At 33.7% G+C, this 27,727-nt stretch overlaps 2 protein-coding genes across 2 annotated transcripts in view; one reads left to right on the forward strand and one right to left on the reverse strand.

The window, feature by feature from the left end:
- The window catches only part of LOC133205682 (sodium- and chloride-dependent GABA transporter ine-like), a 41,312-nt gene extending 26,724 nt beyond the window's left edge, over positions 1-14,588 (forward strand). The window contains exons 8-14 of the mRNA XM_061341535.1: positions 2,863-2,987; positions 4,021-4,133; positions 4,871-5,011; positions 8,605-8,704; positions 9,906-10,006; positions 10,170-10,340; positions 12,545-14,588. Coding sequence (XP_061197519.1) covers positions 2,863-2,987; positions 4,021-4,133; positions 4,871-5,011; positions 8,605-8,704; positions 9,906-10,006; positions 10,170-10,340; positions 12,545-12,670 — 877 coding nt within the window. The 3' untranslated portion in view covers positions 12,671-14,588. The remainder of the gene's footprint in view (positions 1-2,862; positions 2,988-4,020; positions 4,134-4,870; positions 5,012-8,604; positions 8,705-9,905; positions 10,007-10,169; positions 10,341-12,544) is intronic.
- An 8,844-nt stretch (positions 14,589-23,432) lies between these two features.
- The window catches only part of LOC133205466 (uncharacterized), a 47,111-nt gene continuing 42,816 nt past the window's right edge, over positions 23,433-27,727 (reverse strand). The window contains exons 10-11 of the mRNA XM_061341287.1: positions 25,698-25,782; positions 23,433-24,744 (exon numbers count right to left, since the gene is read on the reverse strand). Coding sequence (XP_061197271.1) covers positions 24,691-24,744; positions 25,698-25,782 — 139 coding nt within the window. The 3' untranslated portion in view covers positions 23,433-24,690. The remainder of the gene's footprint in view (positions 24,745-25,697; positions 25,783-27,727) is intronic.

Below are 27,727 nucleotides of genomic sequence, written 5' to 3' on the forward strand. Positions count from 1 at the left end.
AAAGATTTTTCCTATATATTTCAATGTAAAACTTGGATTCCCTATTGTGGCCCTGCCCTACCCCCAGGGGTCAAGATTTGAATAGTTTAGAATTTACGCTGCCTCAGGATGCTTCTACAAAAGTCTTAGCTTTCCTGACCAAGTGGTTCTTGAGAAGAAGATTTTTTTTCTATATATTTCAATATAAAAACTTGGATTCCCTATTGTGGCCCCGCCCTTCCCCGGGGGTCATGATTTTAACAAGTTAGAATCTACACTAGCCTAGCATGCTTCCATGTAAGTTTCAGCTTTTCTGGCCCAATGGTTCTTGAGAAGAAGATTTTTAAAGATATTTTCTATGTGTATTTCAATGTAAAATTTGGATTCCCTATTATGGCCCTGCCCTTCCCCTAGGGGACATGATTTTAACAATTTAGAATCTACACTACCCCAGCATGCTTCCACATAAGCTTCAGCTTTTCTGGCCCAGTGGTTCTTGAGAAGAAGATTTTTAAAGATTTTTTCTATATATTTCAATGTAAAACTTGGATTCCCTATTGTAGCCCCGCCCTTCCCCCAGGGGTCATGATTTTAACAATTTAGAATCTACACTACCCCAGGATGCTTCCACATAAGTTTCAGCTTTTCTGGCCCAGTGGTTCTTGAGAAGAAGATTTTTTAATGACCCCACCGTATTTTTGTCTTTTCTTGATTATCTCCCCTTGTAAGGGGGTTTGGCCCTTTATTTTAACAATTTAAACTTCCCTTTACTTAAGGATGCTTTGTACCAAATTTGGTTTAAATTGGCCCAGTGGTTCTTGAGAAGAAGTTGAAAATGTGAAAAGTTTACAGACGGACGGACGGACGGACGATGGACAACGGATGATCAGAAAAGCTCACTTGAGCTTTCAGCTCAGGTGAGCTAAAAAAGCCAGGGATTACATTACATTATAATCTAAATGAGATAAAAAGAAAGGGTAGAATCCATACAAATTTTCAAATCAAGTGCATAAAAAAAGATTGTAACAATTAATGGCTTGGACATGTATTACAAAGTAAATGTTATTTTTTCATATAAAGGAATTTCTTCTATTTTAGTTTAAGATTTAATTTCAAATCTTTGTCTAGTCATAAAAACTGAAATTGTTGGGGTTTATTTTTGTTCTTGCTTGCTTTTTTTTTTTTAAATTAAATTTATTTTGTACAAAAATAAATTTAAATAGCCAATGCAGTTTTTGTTTTCATACAGCATATAAAGTCTAGAAGTAAATAATCTGTGTTTTTTTTTTCATTTGAAAAACTCTTCCCTTCCTTGAATCTTGCATATTTATGGCACCTTAAATGAATAGATGTTAGTATTGCATGAATGGGAATTATATATGAATACTTCATCTTCACACATTAAAACTGGGTAGAGTCTCTTCTCCCAGAAATGATCAGAACTCTCTTTTACTCATTTTGAATCATGTTACACATGAACTTACAAGCAAATATACATTTGATACTTACTGTGAAATCACTCATTTTTGTGGGGGTTTCATTTCCATTGTTTTCGAGGTATGAAGAGATCCTTAAATTCATGTCCACCTTGAAATGTAAATTGTCATATACATAACTATACTCAACAATCCTTCATCCAAGAAATCAAATCCCCATAAACCAATAGTCTTTCCTCAAATCATGAAAATTTGACCCCACGAAAATATGTGATTTTACAGGAGATTGATATAAATTGTATGTCAAATATGAAAATGGACAAAATCAATTGTATGAAATGGCATGGGGCAGACAGTTCACTGTTTATTTACTTCAAGTATTAGGGAATTTGTCATCTGTGAAATAATCTAAAAATCACTGTTTATAGATCTGTAACACATCTTGATATTTTGAGTAGTATACCAAAGTATTTAATCTGAAAGTTGTAAGATGATCTTTGAGTGAGGTGTTTGGTAAAAAATGGCATTATACATCCACAGTTTGCAAATCAGTAATGCAGGGAAAGTAATCAGGGGCAATATTAATGTTCTTCCATCTAAAAAAAAAATCTAGAAGACTTTGAATGCATTTATCCATGATGGATGTGATTGAACACATTTATACCTGGTGGATATTATTAAATACATTTCCTCATTATGAATATGATTGAATACATTTATCCATTATGGATATATTGGATGCATTTTTCATTGAGGGATATGATTGAATATATATATTCATAATGGATATGATTGAACATTTTTCCTTGATGAATATGCTTGAATACATTAATCATGGATGGATATGATTGGATTACTGATCCATGATGGATATGATTGTACATTTTTCCCAGATGAATATGCTTGAATACATTAATCATGGATGGATATGGTTGGATTATTGATCCATGATGGATATGATTGCATGCACAAATTTATTCATGACAGACATCATACATTTATCCATAGCAGATATCATTGAATTGAATACATTTATCCATGATGTATATGATTGCCTGTACATATTTATCCATGTTAGATATGATTGAATACTTTATCCATGGTGAATATGATTTAATAAAATTTATCAATTATGGATATGATTAAATATATCTATGATGGATATGGTTGATTGTATTTAACCTTGATGAATATGATCGAACATTTATCCATTATGGATAGGATTGAACATATTTATCCATGATGAATACAATTGAATACATTAATCCATGATGGATAAGATTGAATACATTTATCTATTTGGATATAACTGAATAATTAATCTATAATGGATATGATTAACATGTTCATCAATTATAGATATGATTAAACACACTTATCCATGATGGATATGATTGATTACATTTATTTATGGTGGATATGAGACTCTGTCATATTTTATTTTCAGGGATGTGCTGGTTATCGCTGTGGTTGACGCTATCACCTGTCTCCTAGCCGGATTCGCTATCTTCTCCATTCTCGGATATCTGGCTGAGAACCAGGGTAAATCTGTGGATGATGTTATACAACAAGGTCTGTATCAATTATATGAAGTTTATAATGAAATCAAGAATCATTTATGTATCATTGATGATTTAATTAGTATGTACATGTAGTTCAACTTCAGTTTTATTAAGCATTAAGGGATGGACAGATGTACATGGCCGTACATACTAGACTTTTATATTCTGATTTGTAATAAACAGCAGTAAAATAGCAAAATACTAGACCTGGTTAAACATTATAATTGTCCTGTACTTTCAAACGATCAAAGGCTGGACTTAAATTTGATGTTGTAGAGCTATAAATTTTTTTTTTCGAAAACTATGCAGCAAATGATCAAATGAAAGGACAAGATAGGCTAAGACCCCTTTTTGGCCCCTGGTTTGGGGTGTCTTTTAGAATGTTGCAACAGTTTATCAATAAAAACCTGTTGTCACCCCTGCCACAAAATGAGTAATGGTTCTAAGTTATGGGATACACAGAGGTCACAGGAAGGTCAGAAAATATGTCAATTTCCGAATTTTCTCATTTTTATGCAAATTTTCATCGAATTTAGAGCAAATTTTGTTTCAGAAAAAATAGAACATAAGTTTGCCTATCTACCAGATTTATATATTTCATACACTAATATCAGATGCATCTTTTGTATAAAAATCTCAGATAGGCAAGCTTGTGCTCTATGTTTCCCGAAGTGAAAAGTATCGCAAATTTGACAAAATTCCACAGAAATTGAGGAAATTCGGGAAAATGTCCTACTTTAGCACCCTCTTGTGCCCTCCATGAAAGCTTTGAATCAAAATTAGTGCTTGTTTAAAATCAAGCATCATCTTAAGTTCTTGACTACAAACTATCAAAATTTTAACTGTGTTCTGATTTTTACATCAAATAAGGGGCCAGATTCGGCCATTACTATACCTTGTCCTTTCAGTTAATTAAATATTCATACTTGATTATGAGACACTTTTTGCATGGCAGCTGCAATGTTTAATATGACTTACTTTTCATACAGTGAAAAATCAGCAAAGTAAAACCATTTGACTCCTAATATTTTTGTTTTCTTCAGGTCCCGGTCTAGTTTTTGTTATTTACCCAGAAGCTTTTACAACTATGCCCGTGCCTCAGCTCTTTGCAGCAGTATTCTTTATCATGTTGATTACACTAGGAGTTGATAGCCAAGTATGTACCTTTACCATGTTAATTACTGAAGAAGCACAAATTTTCATGGGGATAAAATTTCGTTGAATTGTCATCAAAAAAGGTTTCTTGGGCATTAAATTTCATTGTGTTGAAAATAACTGTATTCATTATATATAATCATATAAAAATTTCTTGTAAGATTTAATTTCGTTGATAATTATTAGCAACGAAATAAATGAAATTTAATCCCCAACGAATATTTCTGCTTTTACGGTGTGTTATTTTTATATAGCCATTGAGTAAAATAAAAAAGAAAAATGTCAGGCTCTTATCTGTGTATTATTTCAGAGAAAAATATTCTTTCTTAGAGTGTAAAAACCTTGATTAAAGTTGTAGCTGTATTGATAAAAAAAAATGTCTAGCCAATACTTGAGGTCACAGATGAGAATGAATTGAAATTTAAAGCACACAATATTCATTGATGCATAAGCACTGTGTATAACCTTGAATCAAGATCATATATGTATAGCAAAGGTCAAGGTCATGGTAGCTGTTAAGTGAAAAGTTTGACATTTAATTTAATCAATGATTAATCTCACTCAGTTCATATTTCAAAGGTCAACTTCATTATACTACAAATATTAAGTTAATTTTTTTGTCTGGTACAAATCTTTGAAGTCAGAAAATGAAATAACATTAAGATTTACAAAACTTACCAATTTCCGACTGTTTTATGTAGGTCTTACCTGTCTAAATGATATTTTTGCCCTCCCCAGTTTGCATCAACAGAAGTGATAGTGACAACAATAAATGACCATTTTCATCATCAAGTCAAGAAGTACCTGAAAAGAAAAGAGGTGTTAGTGGCTATAGTCTGTGGTTTTTCTTTTCTCTGTGGGTTGCCAAATGTTACTCAGGTAAGAAATTCAGTGATTGCCACATTTGAAGTACACCTCAACAAAAAGTTTCAAATTAAATACATGTATACCCTACCTGGACCAAACATGGGCTATGTTTAAAATTGTAACAGCTAGTTAGTGTTATGAAGTTGAATGAATGTATAAGCTAGCCCTATTTAGGGATTAATTCATATAGTGCATTTAGCAGACCTAAGTATCTAGCCTAGCAGTTACCCTAGCAGCCACAATCTTGAACATAGTTTATGCAAATATGTCATGATGTGAAGTGGTAACTAGGATACCCAAAGTGAGTGACAAAAAGCGGCCCCGTAAATCAAAGGTTTATCTGTCCAAATGTTCTCAAAAAGAGAGCTTCATTTCTGTAGCTAGCTTTTCCCACATAGTAGCTAGCTGACTAGCATATTGTTCAAGTTTGTAGCTCTGTAGTCTATTTAAGGAATGTTTTTAAGTTTTGTGTGATTTATTGGTGTGTAAATCACACAGACTTGTCATGTAGGCATATTTCATGAAGCGTGCTAGCGCTTCATGAAAAATATGCCTACGTGCAAGTCTGTGTGATTTACACACCAATAAATCACACAAAACTTAAAAACATTCCTTATATTTACATTTTACAAGTTAAAAAGAACCAATAATATACTCAATATTTAAATTTCTTGCTGCCCTATATTGTTACATTTTTATTAACGTCTCCGTAGCCTCATTGTGACGTCACTTTAGCGCGAGTTTCACCGTGTATATTTCGTGTGAGTATACACAAAAATGACTTTCAAATCAATTTCACAGTTGGCTTAGTAGAAAAACACAGCAAATGTAAATATATGATATTGAATGCACCCGGTTTAAGTCTTCAGCAGATCTTAAAGGCTTACTTGGACCATGTATGATGCATCGAGGAATCTGTATTTTGTAGATATTAATTGAAAGGCATTAATGAAGAACATTTTCCATTTTTTTTAGAGAAAGTCCTTGTCATGTCCGTCTGTCTTTCCGTCACACTTTGCGTTTAGCTCTGTTCAAAGCTCAGTTTCAGAGAACTATCCAAGATATTTTTATCAAACTTCATATGCTGATAGATATTGATGAAGGCTATGCAACTGCATAAACATTTTTTTACCTTGACCTTTCCTTTGACCTTGACCTCACTTTTCTTAAATCAGTGTTTAGCTCTGTTTTAAAGATACCATTCAAGATAGTGTAATCAAACTTCATATGTTGATACATACTGATGTAAGCTTTTCAACTGCATCAGCATTTTTTGACCGTGACCTTTCTTTTGACCTTGACATCACTTTTCTTCAATTAGTGTTTAGCTCAGTTTTAAAGATACCATTCAAGATAGTGTAATCAAACTTCATATGTAGATACATACTGATGTAAGCTTTTCAACCGCATCAACATTTTTTGACCTTGACCTTTCTTTTTAACCTAGACCTCACTTTCCTTCAATTAGTGTTTTGCTCAGTAACAATGAAATCATTCAAGATATTTTTATCAAACTTCATATGCTGATACATACTGGTTAGAGCTATTCAACTGCATCAATATTTTTTGACCTTCACCTTTCCTTTGACCTTGACCTCACTTTTCTTAAATTTGTGTTTAACTCAGTTTTAAAGAAACCATTCAATATAATGTTGTCAAACTTCATATGGTGATACATATTGATGAGAGCTATTCAACTGCATCAACATTTTTTGACCTTTACCTTTCCTTTGACCTTGACCTCACTTTTCTTAAATTAGTGTCAAACTTCATATGCTGATACATGCTGGTGTAAGCTATTAAACTGCATCAGTATTTTTGGACCTTGACCTTTCCTTTGACCTTGACCTCACTTTTCTCAATTTGTGTTAAACTCAGTTTTAAAGAAACCATTCATAAAATTTTTTATCAAACTTCATATGCTGATGTAACTTCATCATACTGATGTAACCTTTTCAACTGCATCAACATTTTTTGACCTTGACCTTTCCTTTGACCATAACTTCATTTAAGAAATAAATAACAAGATGGGAATTGAAGTGGGTCGGTCACGTGATCAAATTCTGTGAAGGCCGAAGGCCTTCTCAGAAGATTTGATCACGTACCGACCCACTTCAATTCCCATTGAAGTTTTTTAACTTGTTATTTATTACTTATATATACATTTGAGACGGACAATCGAATGTAATCGAATATAAATATTGCACTAACTGTACGTCGTAGATTTTGACAAATTACGCTAGGTGTAAATCGGCTTGAAAAGCGGTTACACTTCAAATTCATCTGGCAAAGGATTGTTTTGTAGGGAATATTCTGTGAAAGGCTTCTTGTGATCAATTATTATAGTGAGCATATTGGTGTCTGGGAATTTTTGGATTCATGAGAACCCATATTCGATGTTAAAAAAACACAAGAAACACGTCCGATGTTTGATACTAAAAAGTTGGAGGAATTTCGGTCGGAAACGGATGGATGGAGACACTTGTCCGGACCAGATAACTTGAAATCAAGTACAAAATTTGATCAAAAACAGAAAATGTACGATTTCAGTAAGGCATATTTATTAATTTATGATGTTGACATGGAGACACTGGCGACAGCTTACATTGTTAAGACAACGTCACAACGATCTCGATGATGGAGGTGTGCCTACCGAACTTCCAAAGTGCAGTGTTTGTTAGCTGTTTGTGGCGTGATTGCATTACATTGATATTTTTCAACAGATTTTCAAATTTATTGTGAGTAAAGTTTAATGGGAAAAAAATTATAGCATTCAGAGGTCTGCGAGAAAAATAAGGGTAAACGTTGAGACTATGCAGCTCAGACATGAAACTTATAACACGTAGTTTTCTATTTTCTATATAAAATCGATCAAGAACTGTATTAAATACTCGTTTACATTGTAAATAAAATGATTATTATTTTACTTGCGTATTTTGTACATTTTTATGCATGAAAAACTTGCTATATTGCTTAGTGGAGTAAGTCTTTAATATGTAGATATTACTGCGCTGTGTGATTAGGTCACGTAATGACCTATGACCTTCGAAAAACTTCATACAGGTATGAAGATATTTGCTCTCTGGATGTTTATATAATAGAGAGATACCACAAATGTATATATTTATTTTTAATTAGTGTTTAGCTCAGTTTTTAATAAACCATTCAAAAACCATTCAGAATGTTTTTATCAAACTTAATATGCTGATACGTATTTGTGAGAACTATTCAACTGCATCAAAAACGGTTGACCTTGAACTTTCCTATGACCTTGACCTCACTTTTCTTAAATTTGCATTTTGGTTAATTTTAAAGAAACCATTTAAGATATATTTATGTAAGCTTATGCACTAATACATAATTTGGTAAAAATTTATCATCTATATGCAACTTTTTAGATTTCAATTTCAATTTTAAAGAAACCATTCAAGATATTCTCATCAAATTTCATACACTAATACAAATTTTCATTTTGCATTACTAATATACCCTCGGCGGGGCATTCATGTCCTATGGACATATTTCTAGTTTAGTGTATAAAAAGATAAAGCAGTTTATTGTTCAGTGTATATAGGGTGATTTTACACTCTTTGTTTTATTTTTAGGGAGGATATTACTTTTTTTCACTGATTGATCATTATGCAGCAGCTGTGTCACTCATGTATCTGGCATTTTTCGAAGTCATTGCAATCACCTGGTTCTATGGTAAGTGTTCAATTCAAATTATACTGATTTATACTGAGTAAATTGTAACAGGACTTCCAATTTTTGTTTCTAGAGAAGCACTATATTCTGAAACTGGATGGGAAACATTAAAAGCCAGGCGATATATTGCAAAAATGTCAACTATGTTCAAAATTCACACGGGAAGATACCTGAATATTTGCACAATATTGTCCCCAGTAAACGTGAACATGTATCAACATACAATACTCGTAATAAAGAAGATTATGTTGTTCCGAGATGCAGATTAGAATTATTTAGGAATTCCTTCATACCCAATGCTATAAAACAATGGAATTTACTAAAAATAGAGGTTAGGGAAGCCATCTCAATTAATTCATTCCGAAAAAAACTTGGTAGGAAAACTGAAAAATCCACCATCATACTTTTCCTATGGAAAGCAATACATCAATATCATTCATACTAAGCTAAGACATTATTGTATACTAAACTATGATTTATATAAAGGAAATATTATTAATAGTCCTTCGTGTTCATGCGGAAAACGCGAAGATGTGTACCATTTCTTTTTTGCATGCAAAAATTATTACAATGCTAGAAATACTCTTTTCAATCGCTTGTTCATGCTTGAATTGGTCACTATTGATTTAAACCTATTACTATATGGTGATGAAAATCTGCCTTTACAGATAAATAACTTTTTTTTTCTGCTGTTCATAAATTTATTGATGAAACATGTAGATTTTCTTAGTTGATATGTTAAATTTTATTTGTATCATTTATATTATTTTTCTTTAATTTGCATGACATACTGTATTATATAAGGAGAGGAACTAGTAAGTTATTTTAGAACTTGTTTCCAATCCTTTTGATTTAATCAATAAAATATGTTCAAAACAAAAAACTGAGTAAATCTGAAATCCTGAGATTTACACATATTTTTTTCTGTAAAAATGTGGTTAAAGAAATACAGCTGAACTTCGGTATCTCAGGCACTGATATCTCGAATACCATGGATATGTCGAAGTGATTTTGAAGTCCCAATTGCTTATTCCTTAAGTAAATAACCCTGGATGTCTTGAACCCTCGGATATCTCAAAGTATTTTCTCGGTCCCATTGGGTTTCAGATTACGAGTTTTGACTGTATATACTATATATATGGTGGGGAAAAAAATTGAACAAGATTCCCTTTGATTTAGTAATCAATTGCTTGTATTTTAGGTGCTCGCCGCTTGGGTAGAAATGTCAGGGAAATGAATGGCAGCCCACCTAATGTTTTCTTCATTGTATGTTGGTACTTTATCTCGCCAGTGTTCATTTTTGTAAGTTGTCATTAGATACATGAATTTGACAGGATAATATCTTGTTAAAAATTCTTAATATATTTCACTGCATATTACTGAAAAAACAATCTACAATTATTTCAAGTCAAAGCTCTGTCTAGTTACTTTATTGAATATAAACAGATGTATTTTTTATCCACAGGGTATATGGTTGTTCAGCATGATTAGCTACCGTCCATTTCAGCTGGATGATTATCAGTACCCCATCTGGGCAACAGTACTTGGGTGGTTTATAGCAGCCTTGTCTGTGCTCTGTGTTCCCATAGGAATGATTCACTCTATCTATCAGGCCAAGGGAAACAACTTGTGGCAGGTAAGTTTATTTCCCTGTAAGGTTATGGCTTGTGCCATGTATCATATCAAGAATTTTTGACATTGTTTACACACTGTAGAGAAAAATTTTGCTCTATACCATAGGAGCTGGTGGCTTTGGCTTTGCTATCAGTGATGAGTTGATATGCTGGCCTTGTTAACTTTCCTGTAGGTGATGATTTGATATACTGACCTTGTTAACTTTTCAGTAGGTGATGATTTGATATACTGACCTTGTTAACTTTTCAGTAGGTGATGATTTGATATGCTGGCCTTGTTAACTTTTCAGTAGGTGATGATTTGATATACTGACCTTGTTAACTTTTCAGTAGGTGATGATTTGATATGCTGACCTTGTTAACTTTTCAGTAGGTGATGATTTGATATGCTGGCCTTGTTAACTTTTCAGTAGGTGATGATTTGATATACTGACCTTGTTAACTTTTCAGTAGGTGATGATTTGATATACTGACCTTGTTAACTTTTCAGTAGGTGATGATTTGATATACTGACCTTGTTAACTTTTCAGTAGGTGATGATTTGATATACTGACCTTGTTAACTTTTCAGTAGGTGATGATTTGATATGCTGGCCTTGTTAACTTTTCAGTAGGTGATGATTTGATATGCTGGCCTTGTTAACTTTCCTGTAGGTGATGATTTGATATAGTGGCCTTGTTAACTTTCCTGTAGGTGATGGTTTGATATACTGACCTTGTTAACTTTCCTGTAGGTGATGATTTGATATGCTGGCCTTGTTAACTTTTCAGTAGGTGATGATTTGATATGCTGGCTTTGTTAACTTTTCAGTAGGTGATGATTTGATATGCTGGCCTTGTTAACTTTCCTGTAGGTGATGATTTGATATAGTGGCTTTGTTAACTTTCCTGTAGGTGATGGTTTGATATACTGGCCTTGTTAACTTTTCAGTAGGTGATGATTTGATATGCTGGCCTTGTTAACTTCTCAGTAGGTGAAGATTTGATATGCTGGCTTTGTTAACTTTTCAGTAGGTGATGATTTGATATGCTGGCCTTGTTAACTTTTCAGTAGGTGATGATTTGATATGCTGGCCTTGTTAACTTTCCTGTAGGTGATGATTTGATATAGTGGCCTTGTTAACTTTCCTGTAGGTGATGATTTGATATACTGGCCTTGTTAACTTTTCAGTAGGTGATGATTTGATATGCTGGCCTTGTTAACTTTTCAGTAGGTGATGATTTGATATGCTGGCTTTGTTAACTTTCCTGTAGGTGATGATTTGATATAGTGGCCTTGTTAACTTTTCAGTAGGTGATGATTTGATATGCTGGCCTTGTTAACTTTTCAGTAGGTAATGATTTGATACATGTATGCTGGTCTTGATATCTTTCCTGTAGGTGATGATTTGATATAGTGGCCTTGTTAACTTTTCAGTAGGTGATGATTTGATATGCTGGCTTTGTTAACTTTCCCGTGGGTGATGATTTGATATGCTGACCTTGTTAACTTTCCTGTAGGTGATGATTTAATATGCTGACCTTGTTAACTTTTCAGTAGGTAATGATTTGATACATGTATGCTGGTCTTGATATCTTTCCTGTAGGTGATGATTTCACATACTGGCCTTAATAACTTTCCTGTAGGTGATTATTTGATATGTTGGTCTTGTTAACTTTCCCGTGGGTGATGGTTTGATATGCTGCCTTGTTAATTTTCCTGTAGGTGATGATTTGATATGCTGCCTTGTTAATTTTCCTGTAGGTGATGATTTGATATGCTGGCCTTGTTAACTTTCCAGTAGGTGATGAATTTACCCGGTATATGCTGCCTTGTAAGCATTGCTGTTGATGTTTCACTAAATTTGATATACTGCCCTCGTTAGGTTTTCTGTCATTGGCAGTTAGATATGTTTGCCTTGTTGGCTTTTGTGTCATGGCATTTCTTAGCTATGTTAAGGAAGTGTGAACCCAGGCCTTCCTTAATGAAGCTGAGTATGAGCATTCTATTTGTTGTTAATTTGATATGCTTGCCTCATTAGTCTTGTGGAGGAAAATGATAAGTCTTATTAAACTGTCAGTCTTTATAAGGATAGGACAAAACAGGCTGTACAAATTTCTCAACTTTGATCCTTCGATTTTTTTTCACATATCCACAAAACCCTTTCTTCCCATCATTGTGATGGCTAGTCTAGTTGTTACCTAAAAGTTGTTTACTTTTTTTACAGAAATTGAGAAACTCCATTGTGTCACCATTAGAAGAACATACAGATGCCTCATATCCGAGTCTGAGTAATGGAGACATGGTTCTTCATGTCAATGCAGAGAAAAAGGAACCTCTTCAACCATATTAAATTTAATATTAATCTGAGAAATTAGGGTAATTGTAAGAATAAGGCATAATAATATTTGTTGTACTGAACCATTGTTTTATACCAATTTTTGTCAATTTTTTTTTTCTTTGTTTTATTATGTACATTTCAAATAGGGGTGAAAATTTCACTATTAAGTTGTACATAGTGGACTTATCAAATTATCGAGGATTAAGCAGATGTAAGGACATTTGAATATCAAGTAGAACCATGCAATTTGAATGATCATAACATACATTCTTTTCTTTTGTTCCCCCTTTTTGATGACTCAAAAACAGTGCTGTCTAGTTCAAAGACAAAACCTGTGTTAAATATGCTTGAAATGAAAACAGGTAATCATTTCAAGTGAATGAGGGCATAAATATCACAGAAAAAACATGAATTTACTCCATTCCTGAACTTCTTCAATTTTCTTAAATTTTCATTAATTTCATGCATTGCCAACATTTTGTTTATGAAAACCTGTCTTGATAAATTGATAAATTACATATTGGGAAAAATCAGTCAAATTTCTAAGACATCACCTCTTTTGTGATGCTGCAAATGAAAATAATTATTGGTTCTGAAGCATGTAGGCCTATGACTTTAAATTCTTCATTAGGAACATAAAAAAATTTCACCCATGTTTTGAATTTTATGTCAGATGTGGGGCCAGTACTTACTATGCTGTTGAGTTGTTCCTAGTTTAAATAAGAACTACAATTTTTTGTTGGTTTTTTTTTTCATACATATAGTTTTCTCCTGAATTCTGAAAAAGCATGTATATTTAGTTATTGAGAAAAATAGTTTTAAAAAAAGTTTTACAGTAAAACTCGGTTATATAGAACTCACTTATAAGGAAATCTTGATTATAAGGAACTTTTTATGAATCTCAAAGAGATCTTTTCACTATTTTCTTATATGGATATAAAGAACCTCAGTTATAAGGAAGGAGAATTTGAGGTCCCAGTGACTTCCTTATAACTAAGTTTTACTGTATTTAGATTGCATTTTAAATTGAATGAATTGAAGAATAACGAGGATGCATGTTTTGTGACTTCGTACATGTAATAAATAATGTAATATACTTCTCACGATTTTACTTTGTGGTTTTTTTAGGAAGAAAACTATAGCATTGTTGACATTTTTTTCAGAATACCATGAATTTTAGAACATTGTACGTAGAAGATTTAAAGCAGTTATAGTGTGTGTTATTGTATTTTGTTTTTCATTGATAAGCCAGGCAATTTAAGCTGTATGGTGATTGTAGATCTTTTATTAGCACTTTATTATTGATTAAAATCATTTGTGTAATATACAGGCACACAAAGAACATAGCAATATGTTGATGAAACTTGAAAAAAAAAGTTTTGTGACTATGCAGGCATTCAAATGTTTGGAAAAGCATTGTGATATTTTTTTCTATTTAGGAATTTTTTTTAGATACCAGTATTTAAAAGTTAATTTTATAGTCTTTTTTTTTTAATGAAAAGGACTTGTGTACAGGAATGCATAAGCAGAAATATTATATACTGAAGTATGGTGTAAAAACTTGTGTTATCATATGACCAGAATGACATTCCATTGGTCAGTAGGATACTTGACCTCCTCCAGTCCTGGGATGAAGGTACCCCGGTCCTGGGGTGAAGGTACTTGATCTGCCCCAGTCCTGGGGTGGAGGTGAATGTACTTGATTTGCCCCCTAGTCCTGGGGTGGCTTTTTAATTATTTATCTACCATAAGTTGTAGAAATCTGATACAATAAGCTGGTCTTGCACTATTTTTAAATTACAATTTATATTCATTAGAATTTTATTGAAGCATGTACAAGTACATGTACTGTTTGAATTTTTAACAACTCCTTTTACAATGTTGTGTGTCTTGTGAAAGAAAAGAAGAATGAAGAGATTTAAAAGAAAAATGGATTATTGTTTTATTTATGTTTGTGCCAGTGCAAAGTTAGACAATGTTTAAAAAAATGGATTAAGGAAGCTGTAAACACTGCATACCAAAGAGTTCTAATATTGAAGGCTACCTTCATGTAGCTAGAGTGGTCTGACCTTAAGGACATTGGCCAAGTCAGGGCTTTCCGGAGAAAAAAGGTTTAATACATGGGTTTTTTCACTTGTAAAATAGTGATTAAGAGTGATCTCCCGTGTAGAATTCTCTAAGCGGTGAAAACCAATAAAACGTATGTTATAGAGGTAAACAAAAGCACGTGTACTTCTTCAACGGGTAGAATCATCTATACAGCAAGAAAGAAAAGTAGTAATGGTTTTGTTGTACATTGTATTCAGGGACAAAGAGCAAACAGGTCGTCATTTACCATAGTTATGCTCAGTATGCTGGGAAGGGCATAGATGTGACATGCTGACAGGTAGGTCGACCATGCCGACTGAGAACAGTTCTTAGGTCGTGTGAAGGAATCAGCATTTAGTAATTACGAATAAAAGTTAAAAATAAATCCATGCCAATATTTTTATGACAATGTGTTTCAATCAATTCAGTCAATTACATGATAAAAACAACCAACCAGTCTCTTGACCAATTTTAGCTGTTAAGGGACGCAACTCAAAAATGATGATCGGTGCCGGTATATCCATGTCTTGTTTCTGTATATACATTTTCAACCAAAATATCTAGAAGTCATAGGAAATGAAGTTACAATAATGTATATAATACAAAAACTGTATGAAATAAATGTGTTTTGAAGAAATATTATGGTGAAAAATTATGTAGGTCCCTTTTATCAACATTTTACATAGGAAATGCATTACGAATTGTAAAAACACTAATTTGACAAAATCTAAAAAAGAATGCTGGATTGGTAGGTAAAACGATCCAGAATATAGCCTATTTAGTACATTTAAACCTACTCAAAAGTTCTTGAAAAATTCTATACAATAACCAGGAACCTTGCCAATGTCCTTAAGAGCAAGATAGCATACATGGGAATCTACATTTAATGACATAATTTATAATGGATTAATAAAGTATTTTTAACACTTATTCAATAATTAGACCAAAGGTAACTGAATACATTATTTCCATTAATTTTCCCAGTGTAAGTAAACAATGCAGATTTATGTTCACAGATAGTTCATTGTCTTTAAACAATTGGGGGGGGGGGGGGGGGGGGGAGATAAGGCAGGTACCCTATGTAGAAAATGTAACTAGATACACTCAATATGTACACCTTTATATGACATATTTTTCTCAAAGTCTAAAAAGCACTTTTCACTGGTGTTAAGAGCTTCCTTAAACAGATTTTAAAATAAATGTGGAGACTATCATCTAAAATAAGGCAAATTCTCTTACTTAATGAGTTTTTAATTGGGTTGTTAACTTAATCATTTTGAGAGTACATAAACGCCCATTTGGAATTTTTAAACAATTCAGTCTAAATCTGCACTGGTAGTAAGCATTCCTGTATGTGTTTAGTTCAGGCTGGGCTTGTACCTTTGAAATGGATCTGCTTCAAGAACTTCAACTAATTCATCAGTCTAGAACACTGTGCTCAAATGCAGCAATTAAGAAGTGCACATCTCTTGGATGTATGACCCATGTAAATTACCTCCAAAATGGAGACATAATTTAAGGGAATGAAAATAAAACCCTATCATAAGAAATATAGGTCATGTGCAGTATCTTGTATAAGGCTGTTTATAGTTTTATGAATGGACATCAATGAATATTTGAATATTCAAATATTCCTTTGATGAGTTGATATTGGAATGCAAATTTATGATTCAAACATGAACACATGAATTTTTTTTTTAGCTCACCTGGCCCATTAGGCCAAGTTAACCTATGCCTTCACTTGGTGTCATCACTGTTCATTGTCTTCATAAACTTTTTCAAAAATGTTCCCCTCTGAAACTACTGGGGAGATTTTTCTGAAGCTGTATTATGCCCCGCCATGAATATGGCTGGGGCATAAAGTGTTTGTCATGCCCATCTTCCATCACACTTTCCGTTTACCTCATGCAGTTTCAAAGTAACTATTCAAGACATCTTTATCAAACTTTAGATGCTGATGCATATTGATGAGCATTCTTCAACTGCATCAACAATTTTTGACCTTGACCCTCCCTGTAACCTTGTCCTCACTTTTCCTAAATAAGTGTTAAGCTGAGTTTCAAAGATTCTAAACAAACTTTATATGTTGATACATACTGATGAGAACGATTCAACTTCATCAACATTTTTTGACCTTGACATTTCTTTTGACTCTGAATTTGCTTTTCTTAAATCTGTGTTTAGCTAGATTTCAAAGATCTTTTCAAGATATTTTATCAAAACTTCATATGCTGATGAGAGCTATTCAACTGCATCAACATTTTTTAGCATTGATCTTTCCTTTGACCTCACTTTCTCAAATTAGTGATTATATCAATTTAAAAGAAACTGAAGTTATTTTTATCAAACCTTATATGCTTATACAAGCTGTTCAACAGCATCAATGTGTTTTGCCTTGACCTTTCCTTAGACCTTGACCTCACTTTTCTTAAAATAGTATTAAGCTCAGTTTCAAAGAAACTATCAAAGATATTTTAATCAAACCCAATATGCTAATACACATTTGTGAGAGCTATTCAACTGCATCAACATTTTGACCTTGACCTTTCCTTTGACTTAAAATTTGTGTGTAGCTAAATTTCAAAGAGACTATTTCATATATTTTTATCAAAATTTATATGCTTATACATATTGATGAGAGTATTCAATGGCATCAACATTTTTGACCTCAAGTTGCGTTTCCTTTTATATTGACCTCACTTTTTTCAAATTTGTGTTTAGCTCAGTTTCAAAGAAATATTGATTTCAGATTTTTTTATGTAATCTTATACATTGATGCATATTTGGTGAGAATTTATCAACTGTGTCCGTTTTTTTTTACCTTGACCTTTCCAATGACCTTTGACTTTATTATTTATTGTGTATTAAATTTCGGTTTTAAAGAAACTATTCAAGATGTTTCCATCAAACTTTATGCACTAATACAAATTTTAATATTGCATTACTAATGGACCCAGGGTTGGACATTCATGTCCTATGGACATAGAAGAAATGGTATGGGGCATGTCCTCTATAAAAGCTCCGTATTTTTTTATTTTGAACTTATCAAAACATAAGGCCATTCTTACTATATATAGAACATAGGAGAGAAAGATACACAGTTTTTTGCATATTACTCGGACATTGATGCAGATAAGCAAAATCTTGGAGGTGGAAATAATCAGGATGGCAAGATCTAGCTACCAAGCAAGTTTCATTGAAATCTGTTCACCTATCTTGAAGTTGTGGCCCCTGATATGCCAAGTTCTCCTGATTCTGCAGTTGTAGCATAAACATTTTCAAAAATCTTCTCCTCTGAAACTACTTTTCCTCACCAATTTTACTTCCAAATACTGATACAAAACCTGTCACTACCTGAGGGTAGGTTGATTAATGTATTTGAAATAATTTAGAACTTATTTTATTTTATCAAATATTTGAATACATGTATATTCAAATACTCTTGAATATTTGACTTTGAATCATTGACAAATTTGACATCCTTAGTTTTGTGTCATCCATTTATTATTGGTCATTATACAGCTTGATCCTATTTGCTCAATCATTAAATAAAAGTCACAGCTTTACCATTTAAGGAATATTTGTAATAATGCACATCAGTATAAATTTTGGATTACTGGGGAGTGGATCCAAGATTTCCAGTTGAAGGGCTGGGGGGTTACAAACTTTTAAAAGTAAATGAATACAGAAAATCACAATGTATTAATATGGGCTGAATAGCATGTTTTATCAAGACTTTCCTTAATTTAAGAAATTATAGAGAGGCACACCTCCCTCCAGGGGTTGTATAAAGAAGATGGGCGTGTTTGGCGTGTGATCTGCAGGAATAAGGCGTACGAAACATTTATAGTTTAAATGTCTACGATTTGGTCGGCTGACCACAGCTGGACACACTTTACAAAGTTACGCACATGGGAAAATGTTATATTTAGTTTGAAAAACTGTGTCGAATTTAATATATCAGTCCGCTTATCTTAATAATTACTACATGTAAAACTTAGTAACGCTTCACATAAGTAATAAACACCTATGGGGTATAGTTAAATGCAATTACATGTATATATTAAAGTGTCAGTAGGTTGGAAAAATTGCTTTCACTTTCGGTGCAACAGAACCAGAATTTATCTATTTGAAAATAAATCAGTACACAAAATTAAACTGACAAAAGAATTGATTGTTTGTACTAAAAAAAATATTAACGCTCCGTGCGAGGATCGAACCAAAAATATGTATTTTTCATTGCACTGGACGGGTTACGCATACTACTGAGCTATCACCACTCCACACGCTTATGGTGTTTTTAAAGCGACAATGAAGCACCGCATTTACACGTTGGAATTTTTTTGGAAAAAGTTCATTTTTTATTGTCTCTGGGTCTTCTCTCCATTTTTTACAAATATTTGTTCGTTTCTTTGAATTAAAATGCACACAAATAACGTTCCAAAATCATGGAGAGATGAAAATGTAACATTTTGTACCAAATGACTCATCTAGCCAATTTTCAAGTTCTTTTTTAGCAAATCAAAATACAATAGCGGGAAAATATTTCCATTTCCTATTTCACAGGAACCCAATACAGCAAAAGAATGCTAAAATTTTATGTGACAGATCAATGAAATTTTTACTTTTCAAGTGCGCCCAGATTCCTGCCGAATGTCAATCAAAAGCGCCCTCGTTCTTTATGAATGGTTTGAGGAGCATGTATGATGTAGTTTTATGGTACATGTATTTACAATTAGTATGAAGGTCTTATCGATTAGCACCAAAATATTTAGCAGTATTGATTCCTGTATGGATGATGCATCAGATGATTTGGCTTCAGATTATGCAACTGACAATGATTTTCTGGATGAATAACCAGGTTATATTATTGGGAGCCATCCATTTCCTAAATAACTACAAAGTTCTACTTGGATTAAACTTGCATGGATGAATCACACATCTGAGGCAGCATCTAACCTTTGGTGGCCAAACACTCAGGCTGGTCTATTCTGTAGTCAAAGCAGCAAGAATGATGCATGCATCTAGGGATGCACTCCATTAAAATTGCATCAAATGCTTTATGTGTAAATTACTAGGGCCTAGCAAGAAAGCAGCCTATGATAGGGAAAAACTCTAGGCATGTTATTGATGGTGAAGTATGAGACTTTGATGCACATTACAGGTTGGCTATCCTCAAAAGTGATCTTTAATCGTATGATTTTTCATGTCAACTCATACTTGAACAGTAACAAAACTACCAGATCTGACTTTATAGTTTTTTGAAATGTCTTATAGCAGTCAGTAAAAATGCTTAACTTCATTGCTTATAGGGAAAACTGATATTTTTAAACTGTAGGTCATAGGTCAAGGTCACCATGTCAGCAAATCCAGGATTAATCTCAGGAGCAATGAACATACTTATTATCAAACCTCTTTCTTTTTCCATTTAAAGGATAGAGAGCAATGTTGATTTCTTTGTAGTTTTGTGAGGTCAGTATATATGTTATGATTCTAGATCATACAAGTCAGCAGATGACCCATTGGTATTTATTTTCATTCATTATTGTGTTTTGTCCATAAATTTAAGGATTTTCAGCATCACTGATCCCCTTGCCAAGGCTTGGGCACAGAAAACACAACTCACTGTATAAAAATCATATCCAACCACAAACCATGGGAGATTCTTGTCATGCTTTAATAGCTATCTCATTTTTTACACAGTTTTTGTATTACATGTATATGAATCCACTTGATATGACTTCATCATTTTTATGTAAAAGCCATTGTGATGTCACAACTGTTGATATGAAAACAGTATCATTTGACTGATGTCCACTGTATAAAAGATAACAAGAGGCCCATGGGCCACATCGCTCACCTGAGTAACTTTGGCTTTGCTCTTCTTTACCAGATTTCCCCCTTTTAATATACCTATTGTGGCCCCGCCCTACCCCCGGGGGTCATGATCTGAACAATTTAGAATCTACACTACCCCAGGATGCTTCCATATAAGTTTCAGCTTTTCTGGCCCAGTGGTTCTTGAGAAGAAGATTTTTAAAGATTTTTCCTATATATTTCAATGTAAAACTTGGATTCCCTATTGTGGCCCCGCCCTACCCCCGGGGGTCATGATCTGAACAATTTAGAATCTACACTACCCCAGGATGCTTCCATATAAGTTTCAGCTTTTCTGGCCCAGTGGTTCTTGAGAAGAAGATTTTTAAAGATTTTTCTCATATATTTCAATGTAAAACTTGGATTCCCTATTGTGGCCCCGCCCTACCCCCGGGGGTCATGATCTGAACAATTTAGAATCTACACTACCCCAGGATGCTTCCATATAAGTTTCAGCTTTTCTGGCCCAGTGGTTCTTGAGAAGAAGATTTTTTAAGATTTTTCTTATATATTTCAATGTAAAACTTGGATTCCCTATTGTGGCCCCGCCCTACCCCCGGGGGTCATGATCTGAACAATTTAGAATCTACACTACCCCAGGATGCTTCCATATAAGTTTCAGCTTTTCTGGCCCAGTGGTTCTTGAGAAGAAGATTTTTAAAGATTTTTCTTATATATTTCAATGTAAAACTTGGATTTTCCTATTGTGGCCCCGCCCTACCCCCGGGGGTCATGATTTGAACAATTTAGAATCTACACTACCCCAGGATGCTTCCATATAAGTTTCAGCTTTTCTGGCCCAGTGGTTCTTGAGAAGAAGATTTTTTAAGATTTTTCCTATATATTTCAATGTAAAACTTGGATTCCCTATTGTGGCCCCACCCTACCCCTGGGGGTCATGATCTGAACAATTTAGAATCTACACTACCCCAGGATGCTTCCATATAAGTTTCAGCTTTTCTGGCCCAGTGGTTCTTGAGAAGAAGATTTTTAAAGATTTTTCTTATATATTTCAATGTAAAACTTGGATTCCCTATTGTGGCCCCGCCCTACCCCCGGGGGTCATGATCTGAACAATTTAGAATCTACACTACCCCAGGATGCTTCCATATAAGTTTCAGCTTTTCTGGCCCAGTGGTTCTTGAGAAGAAGATTTTTAAAGATTTTTCTTATATATTTCAATGTAAAACTTGGATTCCCTATTGTGGCCCCGCCCTACCCCCGGGGGTCATGATTTGAACAATTTAGAATCTACACTACCCCAGGATGCTTCCATATAAGTTTCAGCTTTTCTGGCCCAGTGGTTCTTGAGAAGAAGATTTTTTAAGATTTTTCCTATATATTTCAATGTAAAACTTGGATTCCCTATTGTGGCCCCGCCCTACCCCTGGGGGTCATGATCTGAACAATTTAGAATCTACACTACCCCAGGATGCTTCCATATAAGTTTCAGCTTTTCTGGCCCAGTGGTTCTTGAGAAGAAGATTTTTAAAGATTTTTCTTATATATTTCAATGTAAAACTTGGATTCCCTATTGTGGCCCCGCCCTACCCCCGGGGGTCATGATCTGAACAATTTAGAGTCTACACTACCCCAGGATGCTTCCATATAAGTTTCAGCTTTTCTGGCCCAGTGGTTCTTGAGAAGAAGATTTTTAAAGATTTTTCTTATATATTTCAATGTAAAACTTGGATTCCCTATTGTGGCCCCGCCCTACCCCCGGGGGTCATGATTTGAACAATTTAGAATCTACACTACCCCCAGGATGCTTCCATATAAGTTTCAGCTTTTCTGGCCCAGTGGTTCTTGAGAAGAAGATTTTTTAAGATTTTTCCTATATATTTCAATGTAAAACTTGGATTCCCTATTGTGGCCCCGCCCTACCCCTGGGGGTCATGATCTGAACAATTTAGAATCTACACTACCCCAGGATGCTTCCATATAAGTTTCAGCTTTTCTGGCCCAGTGGTTCTTGAGAAGAAGATTTTTAAAGATTTTTCTTATATATTTCAATGTAAAACTTGGATTCCCTATTGTGGCCCCGCCCTACCCCCGGGGGTCATGATCTGAACAATTTAGAATCTACACTACCCCAGGATGCTTCCATATAAGTTTCAGCTTTTCTGGCCCAGTGGTTCTTGAGAAGAAGATTTTTTAATGACCCCACCCTATTTTTGTGTTCTCTTGATTTTCTCCCCTTGTGAGGGGACTTGGCCCTTCATTTTAACAATTTAAATTCCCCTTCACTCAAGGATGTTTTGTACCAAGTTTGGTCAAAATTGGCCCAGTGGTTCTTGAGAAGAAGTCAAAAATGTGAAAAGTTTACAGACGGACGGACAGACAGACAGACGGACGGACGGACGACGGACAAAATGTGATCAGAAAAGCTCACTTGAGCCTTCGGCTCAGGTGAGCTAAAAAAGTGATAAAATTCATTTTCAAGATATTGATCACCAATTTAGCCCCACCTGGAGCCTAAACCCTGTGCCCAGGGGCCATGAATTTCACAATTTTGATGAAAGGCTCATTGCTTATAATCACAAACCAACAGTTTGAAATCTTTATTTCCTCTCGAGTCAAAACTTTTGAAGATGGCATTAACTGTCATGACCCCTCAGACCTAATTCTTAATTTTTTCCTCTTTACCCATAAATGCTACATGTATATACTAAAATTTAAAAAAGATTCAGTCATTCAAGAGAAGCTGAAAAATGTTCAAAAGCTTACACACAATACACATTCCATGACGACGAAAAAAAAGATAGCAAAAGGTCACCAGAGTGACCTAAACAAAAACATCAACAAAAAATTCCATTTTAGGACTTTATTTTTAATCAATCGAGCTGCCAACAGATTAAACGTTTTGTGACTCCTGAGAACATGTTAACCTCCACATGACTCTACACTATATATTTCTACATGCCACAAAATAAATTATGCTGCCTTCAAACAGGAATAGGCTTTATTCTAGGGGTGTAACGATATTCAAGTAAACATGTATACTGAAATACACAGAAAAAATCTGAACGTATTGCAGTAAAAAAAAATATCCTGAAATATCACATTTTCAGCATTTTATATTTATTCCTGATGGATTCTAATAAATAAAAGGTGTAGCTGTACATCTCTTGTGTGCTGCACATATTTTTTTTTTAGACACACATCATAAGAGGCATTTGTAGAACTGAATCATTTACAAAGATGGTGTCTGAAAAAGTACGAGTTCATTGAATTATTTTCTTTTTAGTTGAACCTTATTTAGGTGCTTTTATTGACTACTTAAGCCATCATTACCGTTTGTTTTTTTTTTAATTTTTTTTTTTTTTTGTGTGTGTCAGAGTTAATTAAATGTTGAAAAAATAATCTACACCATTTATCCTTTCACATAATAATTTCCCATTTAAGAATTAAGAGAAACAATTTGTATAAAAAAAATTAAATTGATGGCAAGAGATATCACGATATACAATGTAGTCTCTGTATATCAAGATATATCAGGATTATCCTATCGTTACACCCCTAATGGGTTCCTTATAATGATTATAAATGAAATGAATCTAGAACCACAGTGACTATTTACAAAAGAACCGAGGAAACATTAAAACTAAATAAACTACTTATTTTGATCCAAACAAATGATTAATAAAAAAAACTTAAATATAAAGAGAGCACTTTTTGACCCCAACATTTTTTAAATGAAACAAACACAAATATACATTCCAACAATTCACTTATAGAATGAATTAACTGTTTAATAACTCAATATTGTAAAATAAGAAAAAAGCATTCATTATGCATCAAAGATCCCAAAATATTCAAATATTTATAACTTGATCCCAGTACTAATTAAATTAACACATCTTACAAAGGAGACAGAGAACAGATTTAACAAATGTTAGAGATGAACACAAATCAACTGTCTACAGAGAAAGTTCTCAACTGTCAACAGGGAAAGTTCTTCACTCTCAACAGGGAAAGTTTTCAAATGTCAACAGGGGAAGTCCTCAACTGTAAACAGGGAAAGTTTTTCAGACGAATGGTTCTTGGGAACTTGGATGACACTGTTATCATAAGTCATGGTCTGCAACACTCTGTTTCAGATAATCCGAGTAAAGTGATTGCTGTAATGAATGAAATGCCATTTAAATAAAAAATTAAACTGTGCACAAATCCTGAATTAAACAGCACAAAAAGCATCAATTTATACAAAAATAATAAACAGGCAAGTTTTTAAAATGGTTATGACAAGAACGGGCAAAAAATGACCACCCTTCAATTTTTCAGGAGGAATAATGAAATGTTTACATTTATCTCAGACCTGTCTACACTTTTCATTGCAGAGGTGTAATCTAAATCTAAAATTTGGAATTTCAGAGACAATGAAGTAATTTTGATGGGGGGGGGGGGGGGGGGGGGGGGGTTCGCTTTTTTTATTCGGTATCTCAGTGTGATTCTATATGAACTAAATCAGACTCAATTTTGTATATCATACAATAAAGGACTTAAAGATAACTTTTTGATCATTTATTGACAAAAATCTTATGATCTGTAAAACATCCACTTTCTATCATCCCAACATGTCTTAAACTTATAACTATACTCTTAATGACGGATTTGGAGAACAGCTTGCAAATCACAACATTTCCATCTTTCAGTGCCTTTTTAAATGGCAACTATCATTAATCGTTTATACATGATGTATTTGCACCTGTTTCTTCTTCCAAGCCATCTTGCTTATGATTATTTCTGGTATTGTACTCGTAAAGAACTATAGCCCCCTTGATGTATAAAGCACTTTACAGATCTTGTCTACACATATAAGTAGGTCATACTTAAATTTAACAATAAGTTGTTCACAAAGGAAACCTCTAAATAACACAATTTTTTAAGCCTGAAATTTTAAAAGCGTAAAATTGATTTTTATGGAATAATTATAATAATTTAAGGATGAATAAGGATGAAAAGGGGAAGAAACATGCTAAAACCAAAAAGGAAGGCAGGTCTATTATCAGCAAAGATTGATCTCTTCTTTGAGAGTTGTCTTAACATATTATTTATTTCACATATTCCTTACCTTCTTCTTTTTGACAATGTTCTGCACATACTCTCTTACTCCAGATAAATATTTCTTGTCCTTCCGAGAGAGTGTTGGCTTTGTTCTGGATTAAGATCAAATAAATAAAATTCTTATTAATATCTAACAAATACATTGCTGTAACAAAGTTAATCAATTCTCAGATGACCCCCCCCCCCCAAAAAAAAAATTATTATTATTTTAATGGAAGACAGAAGTTGTACCTGGACTGGAAACACTTCTTTTCAGTTTTACATTTACACAATTTTGTATATAACTAGTGCCTCAAGCAAGTTTATTTGAAATTAAACCAAAACTGTAGAAAGAGAAACATCATGAAGTGGTTGTATTCAGCATTAATCTAATGACCCACTGGACCAAGTAATGGTTCAACATGGGTCTTCTAACAAAGAGATACTGTATGCATGAAAGCAATATCCATAATATAGTAAAAAAAAAAAAAGCATTATTCTGTTCTGTTAAAATTTAAAGGTTAAAATGTTAGTCACACAAAAGTACTATTAAAATCCCCACCAGACACATTATATGTATTTACACAAGTCAGGTTTATGACGCAGACTCAAGTTAATTAGAGCACTGTTCTTTGTAAATCGTTGTAACAGATGTTGATTTACAGGTGAAATCATAGACTGAAAAACTAGTAACTAACAAGTTCTCAATGTACTTCAGACCTGAATCAGTAAACTGAACTGGGCTGAGTAGCAGGTGTCACCCAAATTTACAATCAAGACTAGCTCAACAGCAAGTTAAAACAAAATCCACATTGGTATACAAGAAAGTGCTTTAGATTCAGAAAAATTAACATTTAGCATTCCCATCAACTTTGAATAAAATGCATGTACTGTATTTATTTTTTTTTATTAAATAAGTAACGCTTACCAGAAAGTACTAGTTCTGAAACATGAAGCCTATATATGAAATGCATTTATATGTAATATTATGAACTCCTATTGTGTCTCATCCTGGCAAAAAATGCAATATGAATCCAACAAACAGGAAACTATACAACATCAGAAGGTGTACAAATTAGATACTGTATGTAGCTTTGTTTACTGTGAGAAATGTGACTCCACCCAGCCACAGGAGTATGATACAAACAAACTTAAAAATTACATGGAGATGCTTGCATTCAAATTTGCTTGTTATTTCTTTGCTGTTTTTTGTATATTGAGCCATCTTTGTTTCCTCATTTTTATTGCAAGGGACAGCATTTTAACAAACAAGAATCTACACTATAACTATAGATGTCTTAGGGGATGCTGATGCCCCATCACAGACAATTTTTTTTTTATATTTAGATGTGACTAATCTGTAAAAATGTCCCAAGTGGAATTCCACACTATACCATTGTAAAGTAAATGGCCATGAAAACAAAACATCTACTTCTAGAAACAAAAGCAACACCCTTTGATGCCTGATCCCAAAAGTAATAATATCTTGGCTCTTCATCAGCTATATCATGGCGCAAATATGATCATTCCAACCTATACCATTCTCATGTCATTACAAGGGAACCTGAGCAGGATGACTGGGTGGATGGACTAATAAGGGAACTTACCCCATCCCCACTCTTTCCATGCAGGGGCATAAAAAATGAATGATTAGTTTATCCTAAGGAGTTGGTCTTAGAAAAGAATATCTTCAAATATTGCCACTATATTTCCTGATTTAACCCCCCTCCCCTCACCAACGTACACATAGAGGATACAGTCCTCAATTAATTTCATTCAAGGACACCTTGGCAACATTAAGCCAATATCTGCATGGTAATTCTGAACAAATCCAAAGAATGTGAATTCAACAGTCAGTTCTAGTATGCTATTAATATGTATTTTTGAAACGTGCGTCCCCTTCAGTGCATAATTCCACATTCTTTCAGTTACAAATAATGTTCAATCTCAATCTCACACAGCTTAAGTGTTACAAGACTGAAATAAACAAAGCAGACATCTAAAGGAAGCATTTACCTAGAGACCCTTTTCTGTACACCTATGGCCTGAAAGGATTCA

Source organism: Saccostrea echinata, unplaced genomic scaffold (assembly GCF_033153115.1).
Source record: "Saccostrea echinata isolate AGI-Se365-2 ecotype Australia unplaced genomic scaffold, CSIRO_AGI_Sech_v1 ptg000054l, whole genome shotgun sequence".
NCBI lineage: Eukaryota > Metazoa > Mollusca > Bivalvia > Ostreida > Ostreidae > Saccostrea > Saccostrea echinata.